At 41.4% G+C, this 23,381-nt stretch overlaps 1 protein-coding gene across 3 annotated transcripts in view; it reads right to left on the bottom strand.

Annotated features, from left to right (window-relative positions):
- The window catches only part of JARID2 (jumonji and AT-rich interaction domain containing 2), a 209,921-nt gene that overhangs the window by 43,179 nt on the left and 143,361 nt on the right, over positions 1–23,381 (bottom strand). For all 3 annotated transcript variants that reach the window (XM_061994455.1, XM_061994456.1, XM_061994457.1), the window contains 2 exons: positions 17,191–17,360; positions 3,768–3,944 (listed from right to left, as the gene is read on the bottom strand). In XM_061994455.1, coding sequence (XP_061850439.1) covers positions 3,768–3,944; positions 17,191–17,360 — 347 coding nt within the window. The remainder of the gene's footprint in view (positions 1–3,767; positions 3,945–17,190; positions 17,361–23,381) is intronic.

The following is a 23,381-nucleotide window of genomic DNA, read 5'->3' on the forward strand; positions in this document are numbered from 1 at the left end:
GCTCCCGATCCCAGCCTGCCTAACAAAACATTTGGCACTCCCAAACATTTTCCTTCAGGAGCCTGCGGAGAAAACCTTCCACTGTGTCACAGAATGAAATCAAAGCAGGACTGATTTAGTCGTGTGGAAGACAAAGAATTACTTTTAAAGGAACAGAGACCTAAGCCTACCCTCTTACCTACAACTTGGAATTTCCTCCAAGCAGTGAGGAGATGTAATTTAGAGTCGGTACCTCCCCATCCCCCAGGGAACTGGAGTACAGCTCTGCTTGCAGAGAACCTGCTTTCCCTGCACGTCAGCCCGCAGCAGCTGATGACTGACGCCCTCCTCCCTTTGCATAAGGTCAATTCTCAAATAGATCAACGTCTCTCCATCTCCTCCTCTGTTACTGGCAAGATGCCCTGTCATCAAGGCTGTGGTTGAGAAGTTTCTCCCCACACCTGGCAGCTACACCGAAGAAAAAAACCCCACATTGTTTAACCCAATGCTCCCGCCTGCCTCTTCCACCGAATTCCTTGTGTTCAAAGCCGTGTAATAGTCTCAGACAGACTGATGGTCATTTGAGATGCGTACAAAATGCAAGCTGGAAAATAAGCATATCCATCTGAGCAGCACACAGACATCCTGTGGCTGGGAGTTCTGGATCTGAACACCAAGAATTATGGGGTTCCTACACCCACACTCAAAAGGGTCAGTAACGGGGCTGCAACTACCACACAGTCATCCAAACCTCTGCTTTATCTGCTGCGATACACAGCACTGTATCATCCCTAATTTCCCATTTGTTAATTCTGAAATTCAACACAGACTTACTTAGAAGGTCTGAAATTCAAAGGGAACTACATGCTTTAAAGAGACCAAATTGGCAACTGAAACGGCAAGAGGGATTTCTCTGTCCCAACTAAATGTTAATATGGTTTCTTAGCTGGGGAAAAGAACCCAGTCTTTCCAAGTCAATAGCTATATGGAGAACAAGTGATTCAGTTGATTAGTTTCTGGCCTTCCACTATTTTAACCCCACTATAAATACTAACTCAATGAAAATCATTCTGATTAGGACCAAAATTCCACATCAAGTCCTAGAAAGCTTCTAAAATCTCCCCCTTCTCAAAAGATATACATAATTAAAAGCACAAACCTCTGCCAATTTTATTGCTGAATTTGTCAGAGAAGTTACCGATGCTATTCTGTAGAAGAGGTAAGACTAGATGACCTCCTGGGGTCTCTTCTAACCTGAATTCATCTATGACAGGTACTGTGAGATCATACTTAATCCATAAGCAAGTAAAAACCACTAACATTTTACTCTACATGAGAACAGCACTCTTGCAAACAAAACCTGAAGTCTTTAGACAGCATCTTCTCTCAGTAAGAAATGTTTAAGTTGAAAATGACAGCAATAGGAAGGGTTATGTAAAGAACATCCCACAAGACATGAGAAATACCTACCCAGAACTAATACTAGTTTCTAACCAAGGCACAAAGCACCACCAATGACATCCAAACCTTTATCTGCTGCTAACCTGTTTTAACATATGTCAGATCCAACCTAATCAGCTGAAGTCTGGCAATGACATGAAACCAATTTTTAAGAGCACATCTCAACCGTTTTCCCTTGTGGCAACCACAGCAATATCTCAGAAACCAGTTTAACTATCACTGCCTGCACTAAGATATTGCACAAAGGAAAGACTTCACATTGCTACATATCCCTTTTCCACACTCCCACGAATGTGGAGGATAAATGTGCCCCTGACAAACATTTTGCTTTGAGGTTTAACAGTTGGGTATGGGAGCAACGCATCGAAAGTACTAAGAAAGCAGGATAAAAAGGCATAGGTAATAATCTGATGTTTTAAATATAGCTGTGTAAGCATAAGGTTGGTGACAAGTCAGTTGAGCTAATTACTTCAATTCATGCAGCAATCTATGCCATATGCTGTGCATGCTTCTTATTCATACTCTAGGCATTTTTGATTGAGTTAGCGGTCCAAAAGGTGGCTGAAGGGCCTAGGTTATAACAAATAGTTTGCTGTGTAACCATAGAAAAAACCCATATTGGCATCAGAAGTGGATACTGATGAATGACTTCGCCCAGGAAAGTTGTTCAGGCCCCCTTTTACTAGAAAGCAATCATTTGACGCCGTCTAATGACATTAATCAAGCTCTGAACCTTTATTGTTGTATGTCATAGCAAATACTTAGCATTTTCAGGTCCAAAGTGCTTGACTACACATTGTATATTAAAACCAAAAGACTTTAATTCATTAAAATTAGACTCTCACGCTAGATTAAGTTCATTTGCTGCACCCGTCCCTGGTCTGCCTTTGTGTGTGGTCTCATTTAAAACAGACACACATGAACCAGAAACAAAATATACTATTGGCTGTCAACCAAAATAACAGACACTGAAAAATGGGAATACCCCTGGGTAAGGGAATTTTAATTTAAAAAAAAAGGGGGAAAAAAAGGAAATGACAATGATGATGAAGAAGAAGAAGTTGCCTTCTCTGGGAATTACTTTTTCATCACCTTTGTCAAAACATCTCACAACGTCTCCTATGTATTTTAGAAAGGTCTTGTGCAGCTCTATTAAAGCAGCGGCGTCATTTATGCTCACTCTGATCTATATTGATAAAGATTATGAAGCCATTAGATGGCTCATTAAGTTTGCCTTTACTTACCCTCAATTAAGGTTTCAGGTGTCTCTGATTTTGAGCTATCTCAAAGTGGCTGCCATCTGGGACATTCTCAAGGAACACGATCGGCTCCTTTTGTAATGCTACATCACATTTAAAACTCCAAGGCAGCAGTTCTGTTACATACAATCTCATTTTCCATATGTAGAGTTTTGTGCCTGTTTTGGGGGGGAGGGGGTGTTATTTAGAAATCAATCTGAAGTGCCAAGTCTTGATCAATGGCTTTTTACAGCATTAAGGCTAAATGGACAGTGACTAGAAGGAAAGATCTTTGTGGTAAACTAATATTGAGGAATGGAATGAAGAGAACAGGCTCCATCTTTAAATTGTGTCAGGCAGAGAGGGCACAGAGCTGTTGTAGAAGAGCTCTTGATGGAAAAGAGAACCCCATCACACAGGATTTTGGCAGTAAAGTATTATATCAGGCTCAGAAAATTTTCACTCTTATCTTTTAGGTCTTCTGTTTTACACTAGGTTGCAGCATATACAGATCCATTTATCAAGATATAGCATGAGGACACCATGACAAAAACACTGTGTGGTGAATGCAGACATTGTTGATTTGCAAAGAAATAACCAACGTGAAAAAGCTTCTTCCACAAAATCTTCCAATCAAGAACACAAATGCAGTCTACCTTAACCTCCTGCAGTTGGGGTATCAATATTGCATGTGAGAAATTAAGTGTTGCCCCTGTCACACATTGTGATAATGCTTATGAATGCCTGCATTTAACTTTGATAAAATAAAACCATTCTAGATTAAACACCAGTCTCAAAGGCCAGAGACAGAGTGGCCGTGTGTGTATATACACATGTCTGTGTGCATAACTCCAGTATATACAAGATTCCAGCCCTGCAGTTATATTTCTACCACAGATGAAGTTCACATTGTCAGGAGAAACAGGTTAAAGCAGAAGATGCTAAGACTACATTTCACTCTCTATTCCCATTATGGTCTGTATCCTTTTCCACTCAGATCCAGAAGGATGGACAGGATTAAGCACATTCAGCTCATTTCTTTACCAGGCAGTGCAGAACAGCACTATGTAGGTACTGTGTAGAACTTACCTTGCCCGTTTGGTACATGTTTATGCGTTTTTCCTTTCCTGGGGGTTGACTGGCATGATGATGAAGCATTGTTTGTGGCTGTTTTTGCATCCTCTGTCTCCTCCTCCTCCTCCTCTTCGTCCTCGTCATCCTGAGAGCTTCCAAAATATACCATGTTGCTGGGCAGGGCTGGAGAACCTGGGCATCATAAAGAAATGGCTCATTAGCATTGTTACGTTCACGTACTGCACTAAGCATATTGATCATCACCTATTTTTTGTGTTATGCATAGCAAGGGAAGAGGAGAACTGGTGCATGACTAACCAAAAGGGTTTTATTTACCATGTTTTACCAACAGGATACATATGTCCCAGCACATTCTATTCATACTTTAGACAATCAAACAGTCTTGCTACAAGCCCTAATTAATAGCTTTATATATTCAGAAAAGGACTAATGCATGTGCTTAATTTCAAATGCGTGCTTAAGTGCCTTCCTGAAGTCTTAACACACAAACTATAAGCTTACAGCTTTCCCAAACAGGAGAAAAGGCATTTACAAATCAGTCTGCACCCCAGTAATATTTTTAGGTTATTATTACAATCAAATATTAGTATTTAAACTTCACAATGCTTTGCAGAGCTCTACAAAATGCTTTGTGGTATTCAGATTCCACTCTAAGCAAAGAAAACCTGAGACATAGAGATATTTAAATTTGCCTGGGAGGTCCCTGGCAACAGAGAAAAAAAGAGCAAAGGTCTCCCAGTTCCTCATGCAGTTCTCTTGAGAATGAATGTTGCTTCTCACCTCTTGCTTACTTCCCACCTGCCTCGTCTGTGCAAGGGTAGGCTACAACACACAATTCAGTGAGAGATAAGCGAGGACGTTTCAGCTGAACAACAACTTGGGAGTGTCATTTAAACATGTCTTTTACACGGCATGCAACAGGGTACAGGTTTCCCTGCACTGCATCAGGACACACAACGTGACTGTAGCCACCTAATAACTATTTTTCAAGATACTAATAGTGCTGACAGCTAATGGACATTTTCCTTTATACCTGACACTAGTCTCTACTTTGAAATGAGTCTTCTGTCGATTCCCTGGAGAGACAGATGCTGTAGAAGCCTTCCCCTTCTTTACAAAAGGGTTTTTTTTGTGGAGATAAAGAGAGGCGAAAAGTCAACAGAAGTGGAAAACAGGGACTCATTGCTTCAATTATTTCCCTGTAGCCACATAAAACTAAAGACAAAGAGAGCTGAGCTATAGACCATCAACACAAGGCAGTGGCTATTTGGCCAACGCTTCCTTAGGAAAGATTCCTGTCTTCAAGCTCTTCAGAGCACCATCTCTGCATTTCCCTTGGTTTTGAGCTGTTAGTGCTGCCACTCCCAACAACTAGCTAAAGCTTATGTTTGGCTCATACATTTCCTGCTCATCTGAATCCGTGCACTGGTGGTAGCCCAGCGACTGCTATAGGAAACACTGCAGCAGCACCTAAGGCAGGATGATTCTTCTCCCCCTGAGACAACACATGTACTAATCCACCCAAGCTAGGTATAAATGTATGGACACATATGGTTCACATGGACACAGGAGGAAAGTCTTTGGCATGCCATGACTTTAACTCTGATATAGATTAATGATCAAATTAAGACTGCTGACATATTTCAAGGCATGGGAGCTGCAGCAACCTACAGAAACAAAAACCTTCCCATTTTTTATGCAAGCCCAGAACTTTTTGGCACACTCCAAGCAATCAACCATAGTAGGTAAGAGGTGCTGAGAGGCACATTAATTCTCCTGCTGGAGGGGAGTTTCAAGTCACAACACCAACTAACTAGAAGACTCCAAAACAGTTATTCTGGGACAGTGCTGCCTGAAAAATTGTCTTTTTTCTGCCATCTAGGTTCCCAGCTCTGTGTATGGATTCAGGAGTTATTAGCTCTGCATGTACCGTGCAGTTCTAATCAGGATCTTAAGTCTGGCACCATCAGTGCATTAATGTCTTGACAAATAATGGCAGTAAAAGAAACCTACTGGTAGGAACTCTCACAATTACATTAAAATACAGATTGAAATCTCTCTATTATAATTAGAGAAACAGTCAGAAATTTTATCCTTCTGAGACACTAAAATAGGAGACCAAATATAGCGTCTATTCTCTAAGCCTCATCTTCCCTAGAGTTCCTCATCCCTGAGCTTTTGTCAGCAGCTTTCAACAGCAGCCATCCAAGAAATTAGCATCTGCAACACAAATGTTGTTATTACAGTACCAATCTTTTTTCTTTTTAAAGCAGAATCAAATACAGCACTGTGTCCTTCTGCTTAGACAAGAGGGAGGGTCTAACCCAAGTGTGAGAGTAGATACAAACTGCACCTAACTCCTGGTATTCGGTCATTGTCATCTCAGTGCATAACTCTTTGGTCAGAATGACATCTTTTAATTCTTTCCAACTGAGAACTATGAACAACAATGGTTAAGCTGCATTCCCGGGACAGCTGGGACTGTTGGGGTTGTACATGACTAGAGAAATTAGACTAACAACGTCCAATAACACAGAGAGTCCTGCTAGTCCTCACGTCACTGATCTAAGTGCTCTGCAATATGAGACCTCAGAGAAAAGCTGGCCTTCAGTCTGGGTCACCTCCTCCTCTCCTCCTCCTCCAGCTTTTCCTATGTATTTATTAAAAGTTGGCTTGCAAAACAGAAAAGGAAATTTTAAAAAAGGCTGGACTCACGCTTTTTTTTTGTTCTATTTAAGCATTGCCACTTTTTATATTAGAACTATTTCTGTCATCATCTTTTGCAACAAAAAATTCAGTCATAGCTTCAAATACTGAAAATTTGTTCACAGCTACAGGTTGAGCTGTTTAAAACCACACTCACTTGAGGTCTCTGTGGGTAAACACGTCCAAAAGGCTGAGAAAACACTAGTTTAAAACTGAAACAGGCTGCTTAAGATACTGCAAGTTCCCTTTATGAGCAAAGTGAATGACACACAAGCCTGTTAAGTACACTGTGATTTCACTCAAGCTAAAAGAATGACAATTACATGGATTAGGCAACACCTGCAAGTGTGAGTGGCTGATGGCACTGGTGGTTTGAAGCAAGCAAAGAGTTATGAGAACAAAATTCCTTATGGAAACACAGCTCAGACTTCTCAGGACTGAACAACTAATGAAGCTCAAACAAGTGAAGCTGCACTGTTAATAGTGGATGATCATTCACCTTCTCTATTATAATAAAGATTCCTGTCCTAACTATCCCTTGTTGTCTCTGAGGCCAGACAAGGATATGTACACGACACCATAGCCAACTTCTATAGGGAATCTCCAGTTTGTCTAACAAAATATATTATCCTTCCCCATAAATCCGCCCTATCTTCATCTCAAGTTAAGAATGTGGTGGTTTACCTTACAGCCAGACTTTGCTGAGAGTTGTTGCTCTCAGGTCTCTCCACATGTAATAGACATTTATCATGAAAATCACACATGACAACAAGATGATAAAACCCCTCCAAAATGCCATGAGGAAAACTGCAGGTTCACCAGACACTTATACACACGTTCACAGCACATACAGTTATAAGCAACTGCTTGACTTTTGAATTTACAACACACTATTCTGCACATTTTTGTCTTTGCCTGCATGCACTCAGCAGCAGGAACCAACAGGGCATTTATGCCAGCTCATTCTTGCATGTATTTTACCAGGCAGCCAGCAAGATCAAAGGTAAGCAATCATCTCTCCTCTTCCTTTTGCCCTCCCCAGCACCAAGGCATGAATCTCAAAGACTGCCCAGGGCAACCTAAAGAGCAACACTTGAATTGAATTAATGGTAATCAGCAAAAGAGAGAAGCTGTAATGCACTGGACAGAGGGCAACATCTGTGCCTGGGAGATGCTGCACGCCAGGTCTCAGCACTCTAGGTATGTAATTCCCCCGTTTCTTGCTTCCATTCCCAAGAAAATGTCAGAAAAATCCGCCAGAGAGTTTCTAGAGCCAGTGGCTGTATTGAATTTTACAAGTCTCCTTCTGTGCCAGGAGCCTCTGAATTGTGCAGGCAGCTGCTACCATGGGCACTGTAGAAGATTAAGACAGAGAGCAGAGGAGCAGCCCCTCCACTTTGAGAAACCCACCCTGCCACACACCCCATAAGCAGGTATCTGAAAAATCCACTCGCTCAGCAAATCTGATGGTCATCTAGAAAACAAAACTTGACTTCCCACCGCTTATTTAGAAGACATTTCATACAAAGAACCACCTAGACTGTCTGTGGCTGCGTGGACATTTTTCTTGGCATCAAAAACGGTCTACAGATCATCTACCTCCATCTGGCTTTTGGTTCTTATTGCTGTGCCACCACCTCGATTGTGGCAGTATAACTTCTTTGTGGGGCCATATGGTGAATCGGATCAGGGAACGGCTTCAGATTAAAATCCCAGACTAAGGAAATTAAAGCCCATTAATAAAGCTGTAACTGTAATGTGATGTTACAGGCTTGCAAGGAAAGACTTGGAAAATTTCTATGCACACGTTTTCTTATTGAACACGTAGCTTCATATATCACTTTATGTTATTAAACAAAACATGAAATGCAGTCATGTTTCCAGCCTGGTGCAGGAGCTGCACGTTTTACATTCGGTCCTGACGATGCCTAGGCACGCAACTCCTAAATGCTTTTTTTTTTCCCCTCCCTTTCAAGACAGATGATTTGTTTTGCATCAATATTTGCATAAAAGCACATGCCATCACCAGAGAACTGGATGAGGCAATGGCAACATGTTGGGAAGGAAGGAGAAGCCAGGGCAGAAGAAGTAAGCTGAAAGAAGGAGCATGTAGCAGCAAAGAGGAAGGGAAGCATCAGATAAGCCAGGGCTGGACAGATACAGTCCACAGCAGCAATGGGAGAAAGAACATACTGAAAGAATTACTGACATTAAATAGTAACTAATATACTAAAGCAGGAAGAACACCTTGTATTGAGTAGTTTTAACACCAATATCTGTCTAATGGCACCATCAAACTGCTGCTCTGATTTGGACACGCGCCACTCACGTTTTCCCACTTAACAAGTCACTGTTAAAAGAGAGCATAAAAGTTAGGGCCCAGGGCCAGGCAGCAACCTGAAGGGAACTTGCCAGCTCTCTCCCTCTCCTCCAAATCACTGTGGGAAGGAAGACCACATCACCAAAGCTAGCCTGCATCATGCAATTTTGAAAGCCTAAGAAATTGCTGTGGTTAACTACAGGACTGGAAGCCACATGTAAAGGTCAAACAGCTAACAGAACCCCAGTACCCACTCCTCACCAGGATCAGAGTGGAAGTTACTGCACCTGTGATCAGATACCCCTGTGTAAATCTGGAGACAACTGTGAATGGCGAGTTGTCTTTTTTCCACTCACCATGGTTACAATGAGCTATGAGTTATTACAGAGAGGGAGGATATGCAGCTCCTTAAAAAATGAGGTTTGGAGTATGTTTGGCAACTGCTTCCATCAGTATCTGCAGTTTCATTACTGAAATTCTCTCCTGAGTATTTTTGTCTTCCCTCCTATTGTGAGAGCGACACAAAAGGAAACCTAACTATACAGGAAAAACAATTACCCCAACTACACATACAGGGCTGCCTAATGCATATGAAGGGATGACAAATGTATTTTATGTCCTCTGTTATAATAATTTGGTGCTTATACAACAATAAGTACAAAGTAAAGTACGTTTTTTAAAGTCACGGTGGTGCTTTTAGGAGTTCTCAGACGCTACTCTGTGTGTGTGTGTGTGTGTGTGTGCAAAATTCAGCCTTGCTGCTGTCAGGAGGCAGAATTGATGCTTACACAGCATCACAGAATCTTAAGGGTTGGAAGGGACCTCGAAAGATAATCCATTTTGACTCCCCCTGATGCACTGATGTCAGCAGCAAGTGCCCAGTTAACAGAATAAACTGTACTCTCTTCTCAGCCATTTCATTTGACTAATGAGGTTATTACTTTTTTATTATTATTATTATTTGACAAATGTGTAATTTTCCCTCCTCCTAAACGATGGCATGTTTTGTTTCTCATTAGATTACATTAACTTTTGTCTTGGACTAGCTGAACGTATTCAAAAAAACCTCCGAATTTGGAGCTGAAGAGTGGAATCAGAAGTATGGAAAGTGCACGGGCTTTGCCAAAAGCCCTATTTCATTACTCTTCAGAATTAGCTGGCAGTGTTTCTGCAATATTTACTGAAGTACAAACCAAATGTTTTCATCTGGACTGGATTCAAACCCTGGTATGTTACAACCACAACAAAAATCATCTCCATCCAAGAGCCTTCTCTGTAATTTGGGCTGTGGTTTCTGCAAAATTGGAGGATTCTTCTCCATGAATTATTTACACCAACTCCCCCTCCAGCTCCTCTCTTTTTTTTTTTCCCTCCTAACAATTAAACATAACCCAGATGTGCTTTGGAAAAAATCTTAAAACAATCTAAGACATCAGAATGATTTAGGTACAAGGCAGGTCAAGGTATGTGGGACTTAAGCCTGCCCCAATAAACGTGCAGCATGCCAAGCCCTACAGTGAGCCACATCCAGAGGTTTGGCTTCTCCTCTGACACATGGCCCCGTTTTGGGGCTGTATGCAGGTGGAAAAACCTTGCCTCCCAAATGCTCCCAATGTACTGGCATCTCAATGCGTGTAATTTAGGGCCTGCTTCTCGTTTATTATATGTCCTACTTATTACATTTTGGCAGGACAACACCAAGTCCCTGAAGTGCAAATAAATGTAATTTATGCCCACACTTGATGGGTCGTTTCATAAAGCAAGGCTAAGAGAGAACAAACTGCATAAACTCTATAGGAAAGAGCAAGTCACTTATCTGACTCCACCTGCAGGAACAGTCCCGGAGGGAGCTCCCGGGTGCCTGAGCAAGGGGGAGGAAAAGGCCATCCCAAGTACAGAAATAAAACAGAGCTCAACCTCTCCCTTCCTCTGCCATTGTACAAATCACAAGATACTTAGTATTATGACTGTCTTATCAGTTACTCTAACAACATAAAACTCTTTTCTTCTTGGCCCACTCTTCAAAGCAGAACTACAACTAAACAATATCAAAGTGTGTAAGGGTGGGGAAATGCATGAATCTGCCAGGAAAAAACAAGAGGGTCACTTTTCAATGTTAACAAAATGCATACCAGAGTAACAGACTAGTGAATATTAGAAAAAAACAAGGAGAGTGCTTCTCATAACTCATGACAATCCCAAATTTACCTCCATTAACCTGGCCAGATGATGGCAGTGAACCTCAAAACCAAGCCCCAACTTTATGTTCCCCTCCACCATGAACAAGGCAAATCTACAAGTCTCAAACTCCCAAGCTGCCATTCCCAACAAGGCTACCAGACTGTGTTTCATACCCAAGAGGTTCCATATCACATTCCTAGCACAAAGTCTTTCGGGGAGCACTGAACTTATGGTGGGTTCACAGGTTGCAGAAGCAGATTCTCAGGCTTCTGGCTGGGAGGATGAGCAGGGATTGCCTTTGCCAGAATATTCTACCTTGCCCATTTGGGCACCCAAAACTGAGCAGCAAGGTTCTGAAGTGCTGCACTAAGATTTTACACCAGTAGCTCATCCATAATCAACGTCCAGCTATGGCAATACCTATATACAGAGTTCAACATTTATCCCTAAGTAGCTCACCAAGGGACTCTGGCAAATAAAAGAGCTGAACTGCAAGGTTAGTCTCCTGTTACAATGAGTTAATTTCATCCTGTGGGTGGGTTTAGTTTTCTTTTGCAGGAGTTGATTTTGTAATCATTAATATCACAAAAGGGCCCCAAAAACTTTGATTCAGCTGTAGTACTACACATGGGCTGTTCTGTTTGCATTCAGCAGCTGTTCACACACCTTAAATCTCCCACACACTTCCATCCCCAGGGAAGGAATAATGCCATGGTGTTGGTCACCAGGCTCTCTCTGCCTGCTTCATATTGTGAGCCCAAATAGTCACTTCTTGACAACACTGATTAAATTCCTCTTGTCCTAAACCATCACAAGAGTTAATTACCAGCCCACAACATCATATGCCACAGGTGGACTAAATGGTTTCACGTATGAAAAGTAGCTCATTTTACACATCAGTGTCCCTCCTAATTTAAAGAACTTCAAAACTGTTGAGATTACAGTTCCTAATTGCATAAACCATTTACTAAAGTTTGCATTTAAGACTCAACACTCCCAAGTTTATTCCTGTGTTTTCAATCCATCCTAAATTTGTCTCCAATACCAAATGATTTAACAACAAAATCAATGGAAAGTCTTCCCCCAGTATTTTAAACAAATTGTTGTAGATCTACATGTTTTAATATCCTTTTGGAATTATAAAAACTAACCCAGACTGCAAAGCAGCTTACATTTTTGGACAGTGTCAGCATTTCATTGCTTTGCTTCCAGCCTAATCAAGTTGCTGTGCTATTTGATGTGCTTACTCTGATCTGGCAGGCACATCTCCACAGCAGCAACATCCTTGGAAGGCTGATGCTTCAAGAATACGACTGATGCAGTCAGCAGTTTTCCAAGTCTAGACTACCTATTGATACTGAATGACCAGTCAAGCACATATTCTGCCTCATTAAAAGCTGGGCAAATTAACGATGGTTTTCTAACATGCCCAAAATTAAGAACTAGTTAAATTAAGAATTAATGGAAAACCTCTGCATGTATCTACTGGCATAGACAATCCTTCCTATTAAGACCTGAGAGGAGGATGACTGGGATCAAAGGCTGCCCAAGCCTACCACCCAACTGAGGTGTTTAAAAAATTAAAAGCCTATTTAAGAGCAAATTGCAAGAGGATTGAGATTTAGAAGTTACTACACTTTGAACAAACATGCTACAGTGAGATTTTCTCTGTTGGCTTTGTCCAATTGTAGTGACTCATCAGATGGTTGAGCCATTGCAGTAGTGATAGAAGAACGACAATCACTCGTTTTGCAGAAGAGTTGTTAGAAAAGCCTGAAAACTCAATTTGTGAGATCTCAATTAAACCATCTTTATTTAGGAATCCATGAAATTCTCTAGCATGTAACTCCCAAAGGTTCAACTTAATTAGAAAATTGATCATGGGAAAACTTCTTAAAATGTAGGCTCCTAATCATAGCCTTCCTGTTATCACCTTTTGCCATAGATCTATTGCTCGCAGGGAATTGTGCCTCCTTCCCCCTTCAGCCCTGTATCATTCCACTCACAATATTGTTAACCTGTAAATAACTACGGAGAGTAATGGTAACTTAAATGCACTGTAACAGAGGCTATTAAGAAAAATCTCATCAGAGGGAAAGAGTAAAAGTGAAAGCTGTTGTACAAGCATTTGGAGATGACACACTGTAGCTCGGCGTGCGCTGATGCAAGATGCTGCAAGATACTAATTACGCCTCTGGCAAGGGGCATACAGGCTCCTTCAAAGAAGCTATTTAAAGATAAGAATGCTGCAGACAAACACTTCAGAGATAGCTGCACTATTCCCTTCCTTGTTGCACTGGAAATTCTAGGTCAGAATTTCATAGTAATAAAAACGTGGATCTTTAAGGATCTTAAAATGCTAAAAAGCCAAGTGTGGTCAGCGAGACGCATTCCAGGGTGCTCAGATATTCATCAACTGTTACAGCTTTTTCATTCAGCTCTGCCTACCTTTGAAGAAGTAATTAGTACATTGCATTATCAAATCAGGAGTTCCTAAATCAAATTAAAAATACGTCCAAAGCCCTTATTATTGTGGCTAATGAAACCAAGCCCGTCGTCTTGGTTAAATTATCTCCCTTTGAAATGGCAGCATGTTTAGAAAAAATAAGTTAATAAAAGTGATTTAAATCATTAGATTTTCTGACACATAGCAGAAGGCCAGGTAAATGGGATGACTTTTGCTAAGTATGGGACCTGACACACATCAAGGGCCTTTCTTCCACGTGTCACATGATAGTACTGCTCCATCATTCACATAATTCAGCTGCTGCTGCTTAAAATAAGCCCCCCTGAGCACTGAAAGGGGAACTTGTAGTGGTGAAGGGACTTTTAAATTTCTCTGTTTAAAAATAGAAATTGAAAGTACATGCTGGCACCATGTGACAAATTTCCACTGTGCTTCTGACACTGCTCCTGGGTGTGGTGGGACAAGGACTGAGACGTGACCACAGAGCTGTTTTCCCACCAGTCATGGAGAAGACTATCTTGACAAAGAAAAGCTTTGATGCTGAGACTATAGCATCAGAGTGTTTTGAAGGACTAGGAACTAAAAGAGTAACCCCTAAGGGGTAATGGGAAAAAAACTTGAACACAAAAGTTCCATTTAAACATAAGGAAAAACTATTTCACTGTGAGGGTGAGGGAGCCCTGGCACAGGCTGCCATGGAGGGTGTGGAAGCTCCTTCTCTGGAGGTTTTCAATAGCTGCCTGGATACGTTCCTGTGTGACCTGATCTAAGTGAACCTGTTTTGGCATGGGTATTGCACTAGATGATCACTAAAGGTCCCTTCCAACCCTATCACTCTGTGATTCTGTAACTATAAGAGTCCTAGCTTTAAAAAAAACAAAGTGAAACATTTAAAAATTCCCCAAACATGGCAATTGACTGACCTGGATCTTATCACCACTGCACCTACTACTCAACAATTGTCAACGTGTGTTCTTAATTCCATGTAACTGTGACCTGTGTTTCATCATGAAAGTACTAACAACCAGGGCTGGACAGACATATCTGGACATAAGTCAGAACAACCTCATGTCCCAAGCAAAGACTTTTCCATCTCTCAACACTTTAACAACACAGATTTTCAAAACTGAAACAAACCCATTTCAAAAACACTGCAAAAGAGTCTTCCCTATGCAGGGTTTAAGTAAGCTGCTGGCTTTTCCCTCTCCAAGCTCACTGGGTACCCAGCAGAAAAGCACCACTAAACTAAGCCTCCCAGAGCTCTGGAAGGCCATTTGCAGGACCTTTCTGGAGCTGGACATATCAGTAGACTGCTACATGGACATTCTGCAAGCACATTAAGAACCAGCTTCCACCTCCTTTTTTCCAGCAGGCACATCAAGAGAGATGACCACCTGAAGGTAAATCTCCCAAGGGATCAAAAAGACACAAATCTCAGACAGCCAGGACCTCCTGAAGGACACAGCAGTTCAGACATTGAAGCCAGAACAGTGCTAATAATCATTTCAACAGCTCCACTTCTCTTTCCAAGCCATAGTCGCTCTCCTGCTTCTCCACAGAAATGCATCCAGGTAGCACATGCCCAAGAAGATTTTGCTGCCTGTTTTTACCCGTTCTTTTCAGGGTTTATAAAAGGGTGATGGAGCAATAAACTTGTGGAGGTGCTGAAACAGAGCACTGACAGCTTCCCCTTTCTGTTTTTCCTCAGCATGTTTAAGCAGACCAAGGACAGACCATATGTGGCACTCCGAGCACATTTTCCTTTGTGGTTTTTAATATAATAGTAATTGTGATCTTGCAGTCTGAATACATGTGTTGTCTGAAATATATGACTACTCCTGCATACTGAAGAAATTAGGAATGAATTGCAAGTTCTTAATTGACAGTACAAAACATCAATTATTCCACAGATGAATAACAAAGAAGAAAATTACAGGTGCAAGAGCTAAACAGCCACTGATTAAAATGAAAAAAAAAAAACCTCCCAACAACCAACCCACCAAACCTTCTGAATGAAGCACTGGAATAGCACAAAAATACCCATGCTTTCCATTTTCATTGTTAAAACTGAATGCTAAGAGACAGCAGAAAATAAAACTGGAGCTAAGTCACAGCCCCACACAGGTTGCCTTTCTTTAAGTGCAAGTGCCTTCAAAGCTATAAATAACACATGCTTAGTTAGCAAGCAGTGGAATCGAGTGTGTGAATGCAGCCATGTGTGCTCACACACATACACACACACACCCCCCCACCATCTGAATTTTCCCACCAACAACTGTGGCAGTTGGCCCAGATCACAGCAGTGACATGCTGCCAACAGACTGATCAAGCTCGCAGCAGACTAAATTAGAAATACATTTCCACAGATTAAATTTCAGAGGACTGTGATGCCACTCTAAACTCCATTAGATTCTTCTCCTTACAATCTTTTAAACAAACACAAAAGCTAGCAAACCACCCCTCTCCATCCTCTCCACCCACCCACTTTACTAAGAGCTCCCAACAGGATGGAGGCTTCATATTGGCCCAGAGTCAAGACAGGCAAATTAGTAACCAATTTAAAGCTATCCCTAGCCTAAAATCTCACAGAAGAGAAGAAAAAAGAAATCAAGCCATGCTGCACTAAGGTGAGAAAGCCTGAGCAGGAAGCCACGGGTGGTGTTGACCAGTGCTGCTCTCAGATGCAACAGTGCAAGGGAGACCTCAGAACTGGAAAGGGGAACTCAAACACAGCTTTGAAGAATTCAATCCACTAGGTAAGAATTTCTTAGACAAGCCCTATCTGTAACCAATGCACACCCTTTCAGCAGGTCATGGGGCTGAACAACAGCAAAAGGCATCATTCCAGCACATGAAGGATGGAGCAGTGACTAGCTAAGGGACTAGGGCAGCACCTGCCAAAAGAGAAACACGCCACGAGAGCTAACACAACAACTGGGAGATTAAACTGAAAGATGTCATCATCTTCAGTACATGACTTGGGCCACAGGGCCATGGAAAGTCCCAAGAAAAAAAAACCCCTCAGGTAAGGTCTACTTCTTTAGCTCAGTCTGGACAGTCAGCTGCAGCTCACGCTCACATGCAGGCTCACAGATCCACACCAGTGATCCCAGACACACACCATACAGCTCCAGCCAGGCTCGGGCACCTCTTCCTGGGAGATTAACTCTGGTATCTCTTTGTACAACTTCAGATGCCTCGTCTGCATTTGGCTTGCAGAGTGGAGGAGCTCACCTTTTTTAATTATCACCATGGGAACAACCTGGCTCCTGGGACAGCTAAGAACAAGGCCAACCCCTCCATGCACTGTCAGATGAAAAAAGCCTCACTCAAGACTGCACAATAAAAGACAGTGAGTAGGTAGAAAAGGGGAATTTCCAACTAGATTTCTCTTCTTGCAGTAACAAGTACTCAGGCAAGTTAAGCACTTCTTCAGTTTATAGTCAGACAAACAAAAGAGGATGGGGAGGACTTGAGAGCTAAACAAAACCCTATTCAGGATAACAGAGTGCCAAGCATAAAAGAAATATCCTTTTGCGTTATTACTGGCCTCATTTTATGGTCTTTACAACCATGAACTCAAATACTCCAGCTGTAGACACAGTCAAATTGCTGAGACTTGAAATGCACACGATATATTCAAGTGTAGCAGCGGTACATTTGTCTAGCTGCTATTTGGTGTGCAGTGCTACAGCTCATTCTTTGACTGAGACCGTCCCCCGAGGCTGTTGCGAGACTCTTACCTCGAAGACAGAGGAAAGTGAGAAAATCTTCTGTCTTGGGCTTCCTTTTGGAGAGGTCAGAAATCTGAGTGGCTGGAGGGGGTAACAATGGTTCCACTATCTTTATTGGAGTTGTGCTGGGACTGTTTGGCTGAGATTGAGCGAATTTCCTTTGTGCTTGCAGCCTTGGCCTGTAGAAACAAGAGCACATCAGAAGCACGTTAGGCAGAATTTACAGGAGGTGTCAGAATATAGAAATTCATCATTAAAAAACAAAACCAAAACAAAACCACAAAAACCCCTCAAAACACCCAGATCTGAATCCGTTTCCCACCAGTATCAGACAGCATTTTATTTGCTTTACCCTTTGGTATCTTCTGCGACAATTTGGAAAACCAGAATGGGAACATCTTGACTACAAAATCTGTGACTACTATTTCATATGTTCTGAGTATTTTCTTGCACATCATACAATTACAGTTTACCATTCACTTATTTGGAAATTAAGTCTGTATTTTGCACCATGAAAATGTCTGGCTTTTGGGGTTGTGGGTTTGTGTTTTTTTACAGTGTTAGCGTTCTTTGCTTTTTGTTTTTAATTCATTTACAAATGAGGTTTCTTTTAGCCCCATTAAGGTTTTAATTTATTCCAATCTGCTAGAACCTTCTGCACATGGTGAAATAGATATTAACAGAAAAGGTATCTATGTTGGTGCCCAGTTCTATCAAAGAAACCAAAATCAAAACATTTTAGGGAAAGGTATTCTTGAAAGGGAAAATAATCATGTAAAAGCCATTGTATGTTTGCTCCTTTAGCCACAGCCTAGAAGACAGCAAGCAAGGAAGTCTAGGTAGGCTCAAGTAGCATTGGTGATAAATTTGTAAGAATGGCAGACATGCATGGAGTGAATTTGCCTCAGTCCTGGTACTGGGTGACAGACTGACATTCTCTGTTAAGTTTTACAGCATCCCTGGGTCTGGCTGTAGGAAATGAATGGATGCAGGTGGTTTCGGCAGGCAGGCTGTAAATTATTTCAAGCCTATCTCAAGGCTCTGATTAACTGCTAGGTGGCAATGAATATGATTTTCTTTAATATGTCTAGAACGCAAATTGGTATTAGGGAAAGTGCCTTGGGGCAGGACAGATACCCGGAGGGGGTCTCACTGGGAACCTGGCTCAGCTCAGCATTTAAGAACATGCTAATTTCTCACTTAAGCAACTGGGATTCTAATTATGATCTTTATTACAGCTTCAAAAAGGAGAGAAGCTACCGAAAGAACTTCAAACCTCATTGAGAAAGGATGCAATTTTATGTCATTTTCTTCCCTAAGAGCAGAGTATTTACATAATGTCAAACTGAAACACATATCACATAGCACTGAAGGAGAAAGCCAGGTCTCGTCATTCCACAGCAGGCTTGACCGTTACGACTTAAGGAAAGCGCAGCTATCGTTCAGTGTGGATGAAACACATAATTGGCAAATCTCTCCTTTGTCATGGTTATTAAATAGATGGATAGGAACAGGTTTGTTGCTGTATTTTAAGCTTCTACAATTTTGTAGCTAAAATAAACAGTGAAAATCCCAATAGTGTTTGTATGCATCCACGCACACACATCCCCTACCAAACACTGAGAATAAAAGTAACAGCAGCAACTTTCTCCCTAGACTTTGCATTCATTTGTCCTTGTCCTCACTATTCAACACCCAAGCCCTCAAGCAGCAAAAAATCACCTGCTTGTTTTCAGTTCCTTAATGGCAGATATTAGCATGGTGTTTATAATTTTTTCCAATCAAGGTGCTTATAGTTTCTGAAGTGGAACTACAAGATGACTGAACACATCTATTTCCTTGTATTTATGAACAATTGTCTCTCCATAATGAAGGTCTTAGACAGACATACCTGTATATCCGAAAAAGATACTCAGATTGCCTTGCAAAGCTCTGTTCCTTTGCTTCTGCAGGGGGGGTGGACTAGATGATCTCTAAAGGTCCCTTCCAATCCCTACCATTCTGTGATTCTACAACTCCAGCACAGGATGAATGGGATTATAATTTCAATCAATTACATTTCTATCACCAAAACCACACACATGGCCAGAGAAAAATGCTCCTGTTCTGCACCAAACATATGCTCTCATAAAAAAACAGACTAAAGGTTAGGAAGTAATCCTTGCCTGCCGTTCTCACCCATGCAGCTATTTTGCACCACAAACGTGCCTCCTCAGCTCGGCTGTGGAAAATATACACTATCCAAGCACTGCATCTCTGAAACTACTTGCTCAAAGCTCATCTGATGACAGATAAGCAGTAAGGACTGCACAACCACCACTCCCCAACCAGAAGAAAAGGTTAAGCCTGTTTCATGGTTCAAAATTAACCCTTTGTGGCAAGGATCAACCAGGGCTGTTTGCAGCATCCCTATTATCAGTCCCTAGAGCATTGAAAGAGGATTAGGGAATGATTTGGAAGTTCAGCATAGACATGAACTGAATTAGTGAATTGAAAGTATTTCTGATTTGGTCTGTCTTTGAAAACATGCTCTCTGTTAGCTGCCCTTCCCAAGCCTGGCCTGGTAGCATCACCACTGGGCTCTTCACTCTCCACTATGCTCTGCACAGGTCCTTCATTTCAGTGAGGACAGCGAAAAAGCCAGACCTTCCTGCCACCCAGCATCAGGCTATGACCTGGAACTTTTGCCAAGTCCTGGAGAGGCCATGGAGACTTGTTGCTCTATGGTCAGGTGTGTTCAACATGTTTCTCCTCTCACACCTCCACTGATGTTCCCTGTACTTCCTCCTGCTTGGCTTGAGCTCACCAGTGTGTCACAAACAGGCCTGATCCTTATGAAATACCCATTTTTAATGTTAATGCAGTTACAAAACACAAGCATCAACCAATTCAATGTATGAACATTAGTAAACCAAGGCACTCTTTTGTGACTGGAGCACTAGCTTCCTGCAACAACTACTGTTCTGTGTGTTGATAGGCATGCACTCCAGGAGCTTCTACTTCCAATGCCTGAGGGTTTACAGAGTGAGCCCTGAGCAAGAAACAAGCTATTCTGAAGCTACAACAGCATAAGGATGAGGCGCTGGGGTTAGGAAACAAAAGCCAAGCTTTCAAGCAGCATTTGCTCCAGATTGTGTAAGGATGACCAGTTTCAAAGGTGGGTCAGCCAAGGAAAAAAAGATGTGGATTTCAAACATGGGCAACAATTTACAACTGCTTCCTTGTGAAGCCATGTATGCATCTTAATAACCTCATATGTCCCTGTGAAAACCTCTAGAAGCATAAAACCAATTATGTCAGGTACGGTTTCACATTATGCTTAATCCAATATAAATGTGAAGCTGCTGCCAAAAGAGGAGGTTACATCAGATCAAGTGTAGCAGTCGCTGTACTCATGCTTATGTGCTCACTTCAGAGCAAGGCAGAATAGGTAAGGAAGTGATAAAAGTGCTTAGAAAGACATTTTGTGTGTGACAAACATGTAACACCACCAATGTGGCTTTGCTCTTTGTTTGTTAACACAACAATTTCTGCTGGAGTGACCTATTTAGTGTGTATTTGGACACAGGAGGCAGATTGGCATGAGTGGCAAAAAGAACCAACAAAAATCTTGTTTGCCTCTTCCAAATAAATCGCTCTCTGTCTCCATCAAAAGGATCTACATGACCTAAGACTTGCAGACACACAAACAGAAAAAAACTCTGCAAGAAGAAAAGGGATGAGGGAAGAATTCAATACCACATCTAAACATCACGAAAACACCACAGAGCCAGAAATATCCAGACTATTTAAAAATAAATAGTAATTCTCCTTCTCTCAACAGAGTATTATTTTCCTTCTACTGCTTTTAAGAGACTTTAAACACCTATCTATGACACCAAGTTCAAAAGAGCCTCAGCCTGAGGAAACCTTTGGTATGTTTCTCTTCTACTGAACCGACTACTTAGTTTGGAGACAGCAAATTGCAGCCAGAGACTGGAACTCCACAACAAAAACATCCCAAGTGTACAAACTCAGACTAGGCTGCAACACAAAATACATTTTCTGACGTTTTTCTAGACTGGAATTTATTTTTAGTTGAAGATTTTAAGCAAATTGCATTCTTTATACCAAAACACTACAGTCTGTGTTAGCTAAAAATACTTCAGAAACTTCTTTGAAAATAGAATATCCCAGCACCATTCCTTTAGCTTGTAGAAAAGGACATGTTTAGGAAGAAAATATCTACTATAAAGGCAGTATTCTCTTTGCAAAGCAAAGCTCAGGCTAGTAATTTCAGTCTGTGTTATATTTAGTAAATGTTAATACTCTAGATAACAGTGCATGCTGTGTTAGCTACAAATCAAATATTAAGTTATCAGTACGTGAGATTTAGTTGTACGTTGGTACAAAAGTTTACTTTCAGTTTATTGCTCTAACTCCTAAGCAGCAGAAGAAAAGAGAAAAGCACGTGTACCATAAAAGATACACAAAGAATAACATGCACGATTGAGTTGATAATACTGATTGAGCTGCAGTCACACTAATCTATTTATAGTACATTCCAGGGTTGAGAGGCTGTCCTCAGACCCAGGCGTCTCAACAGAAAAACAAACTATCAAACGTTCTGTAATCTCCACAATCTGCAGGTTTTCACAAAACTTTCTGATTCTTAGGTACTACAATATTTGCTGTTTAATCTCACAACCTTTCACTTACTCTTTGAACTTCACTTTTGCCTCTGCCGTTTCCTGCTATCCTGTAGCCTGATGTTTACCTCCTTTTTCGTTAGAACGGCACCACTAGAGTTAGATTCCCAAACTCTATAAGGACCATAACTTAAGCAGCTGCTTGACTGTCCCAAGTTTCACGACTAATTCCCATTTCCCTTTTCAGTGCAGTGTGTTTGGCACTTTCTGAGCTACTGGTGAGCAGCTGGCAAGCTAAGGCAAACCTCTGTCTAAATGCAGAGTTGGTATTTGGCTCCCTTGCTTTTGTTGCTTCTCCTCCTGAGAAACCACAATGTAAGTATTTGTAGATATTCACTTTTAATCCCATTAAAATCACTCCTACTAGCAAGCAGTGATGAGCTGGTGCTAGCTTTCACTAAACTCTGCGTAGATAATGAGGAATACAGACTCACTGCCTGACCTAAGTCTGTTGAGGAACCATCCTCTATATCGAAACACATCTTTAAATGGGGAGAGTTTGGGTTTCTTGTTACTGCTCAATTAGGCTTTGTGGTTTCTGGATCTCTTTCAGTATTACATCTCTCATAGTGGGCAGTAGAAATTCAGTGCATGGTATATTTATGGCTTTATACCTTTCTGGAGTTTGTCCTTGCATGGATACAGCTCAATTGACTGTTGTGGGGCTTTTCCTGTACTGCTGTCTAATCTGACCCTCCATACAGCTACACAACACTAAAGCTGTCCATCAGCCACTAGCACCCTGAATCTGACTGTTCTGTGCCAGTATCATTACTGTTTCCCTTCTGCTGTGTGTACCTTTCTGTGACACTTCACTAGCTTAGTGAAATAGTGGTTTCTGAGTTTCAATTGTGTAGATCAGGTTTGAAGAGCAACCATCTTTCGTTCTCATCAGAGCCAATACACAATTTACACATTTGGTTTAATTGCCCTATACGACATGCCTGTATGCAAAGATATCTGTGTGTAGCTTCATTTACTCATGTAGATGTATCTGAAAGTGATAAGCTGTAGCTATGTTCCGCTCTCATTTGAAAAAAAAGTACCATAAAAAGCCATGTAGACTTTAATAGCCAGGCATCTGCTGCACATCAGATCATTATCAAGCGTGTAATTTCCAGCTCAAACAAAATCAACCACGTGACAGGCACTTCTAGGCAAGCCCAAGGTGAGCATGCAAAACTAGATGCTGGAGGTATCATTCTTCACAGGACAGCTGGGAAATCCTTATCACTATCACACCTGCCTGCAGGTAGCATGGCCAAGTTCCATTTCACCCTTTCACTCCTGAGAACAAGCCCAAGACGTGATCCTCATGAAAGTTGCTGTTTGAATCAGTTCATATAAGAACATACATATAATCAGTTCAATAAGAACATACCCCAGAATTCCATTTTCTACATCAACACTGCCCAAACTTAAATGTAAGTTTTTTTACCCCCCAACTGTTAACCCTTTCCCCAGGGTTAATTTAACTAAACCCTGCCCCGTGTGCTAGAAGTAAACAAGGTG

This window comes from Colius striatus, chromosome 4 (genome assembly GCF_028858725.1).
Source record: "Colius striatus isolate bColStr4 chromosome 4, bColStr4.1.hap1, whole genome shotgun sequence".
In the NCBI taxonomy this organism is placed as follows: domain Eukaryota; kingdom Metazoa; phylum Chordata; class Aves; order Coliiformes; family Coliidae; genus Colius; species Colius striatus.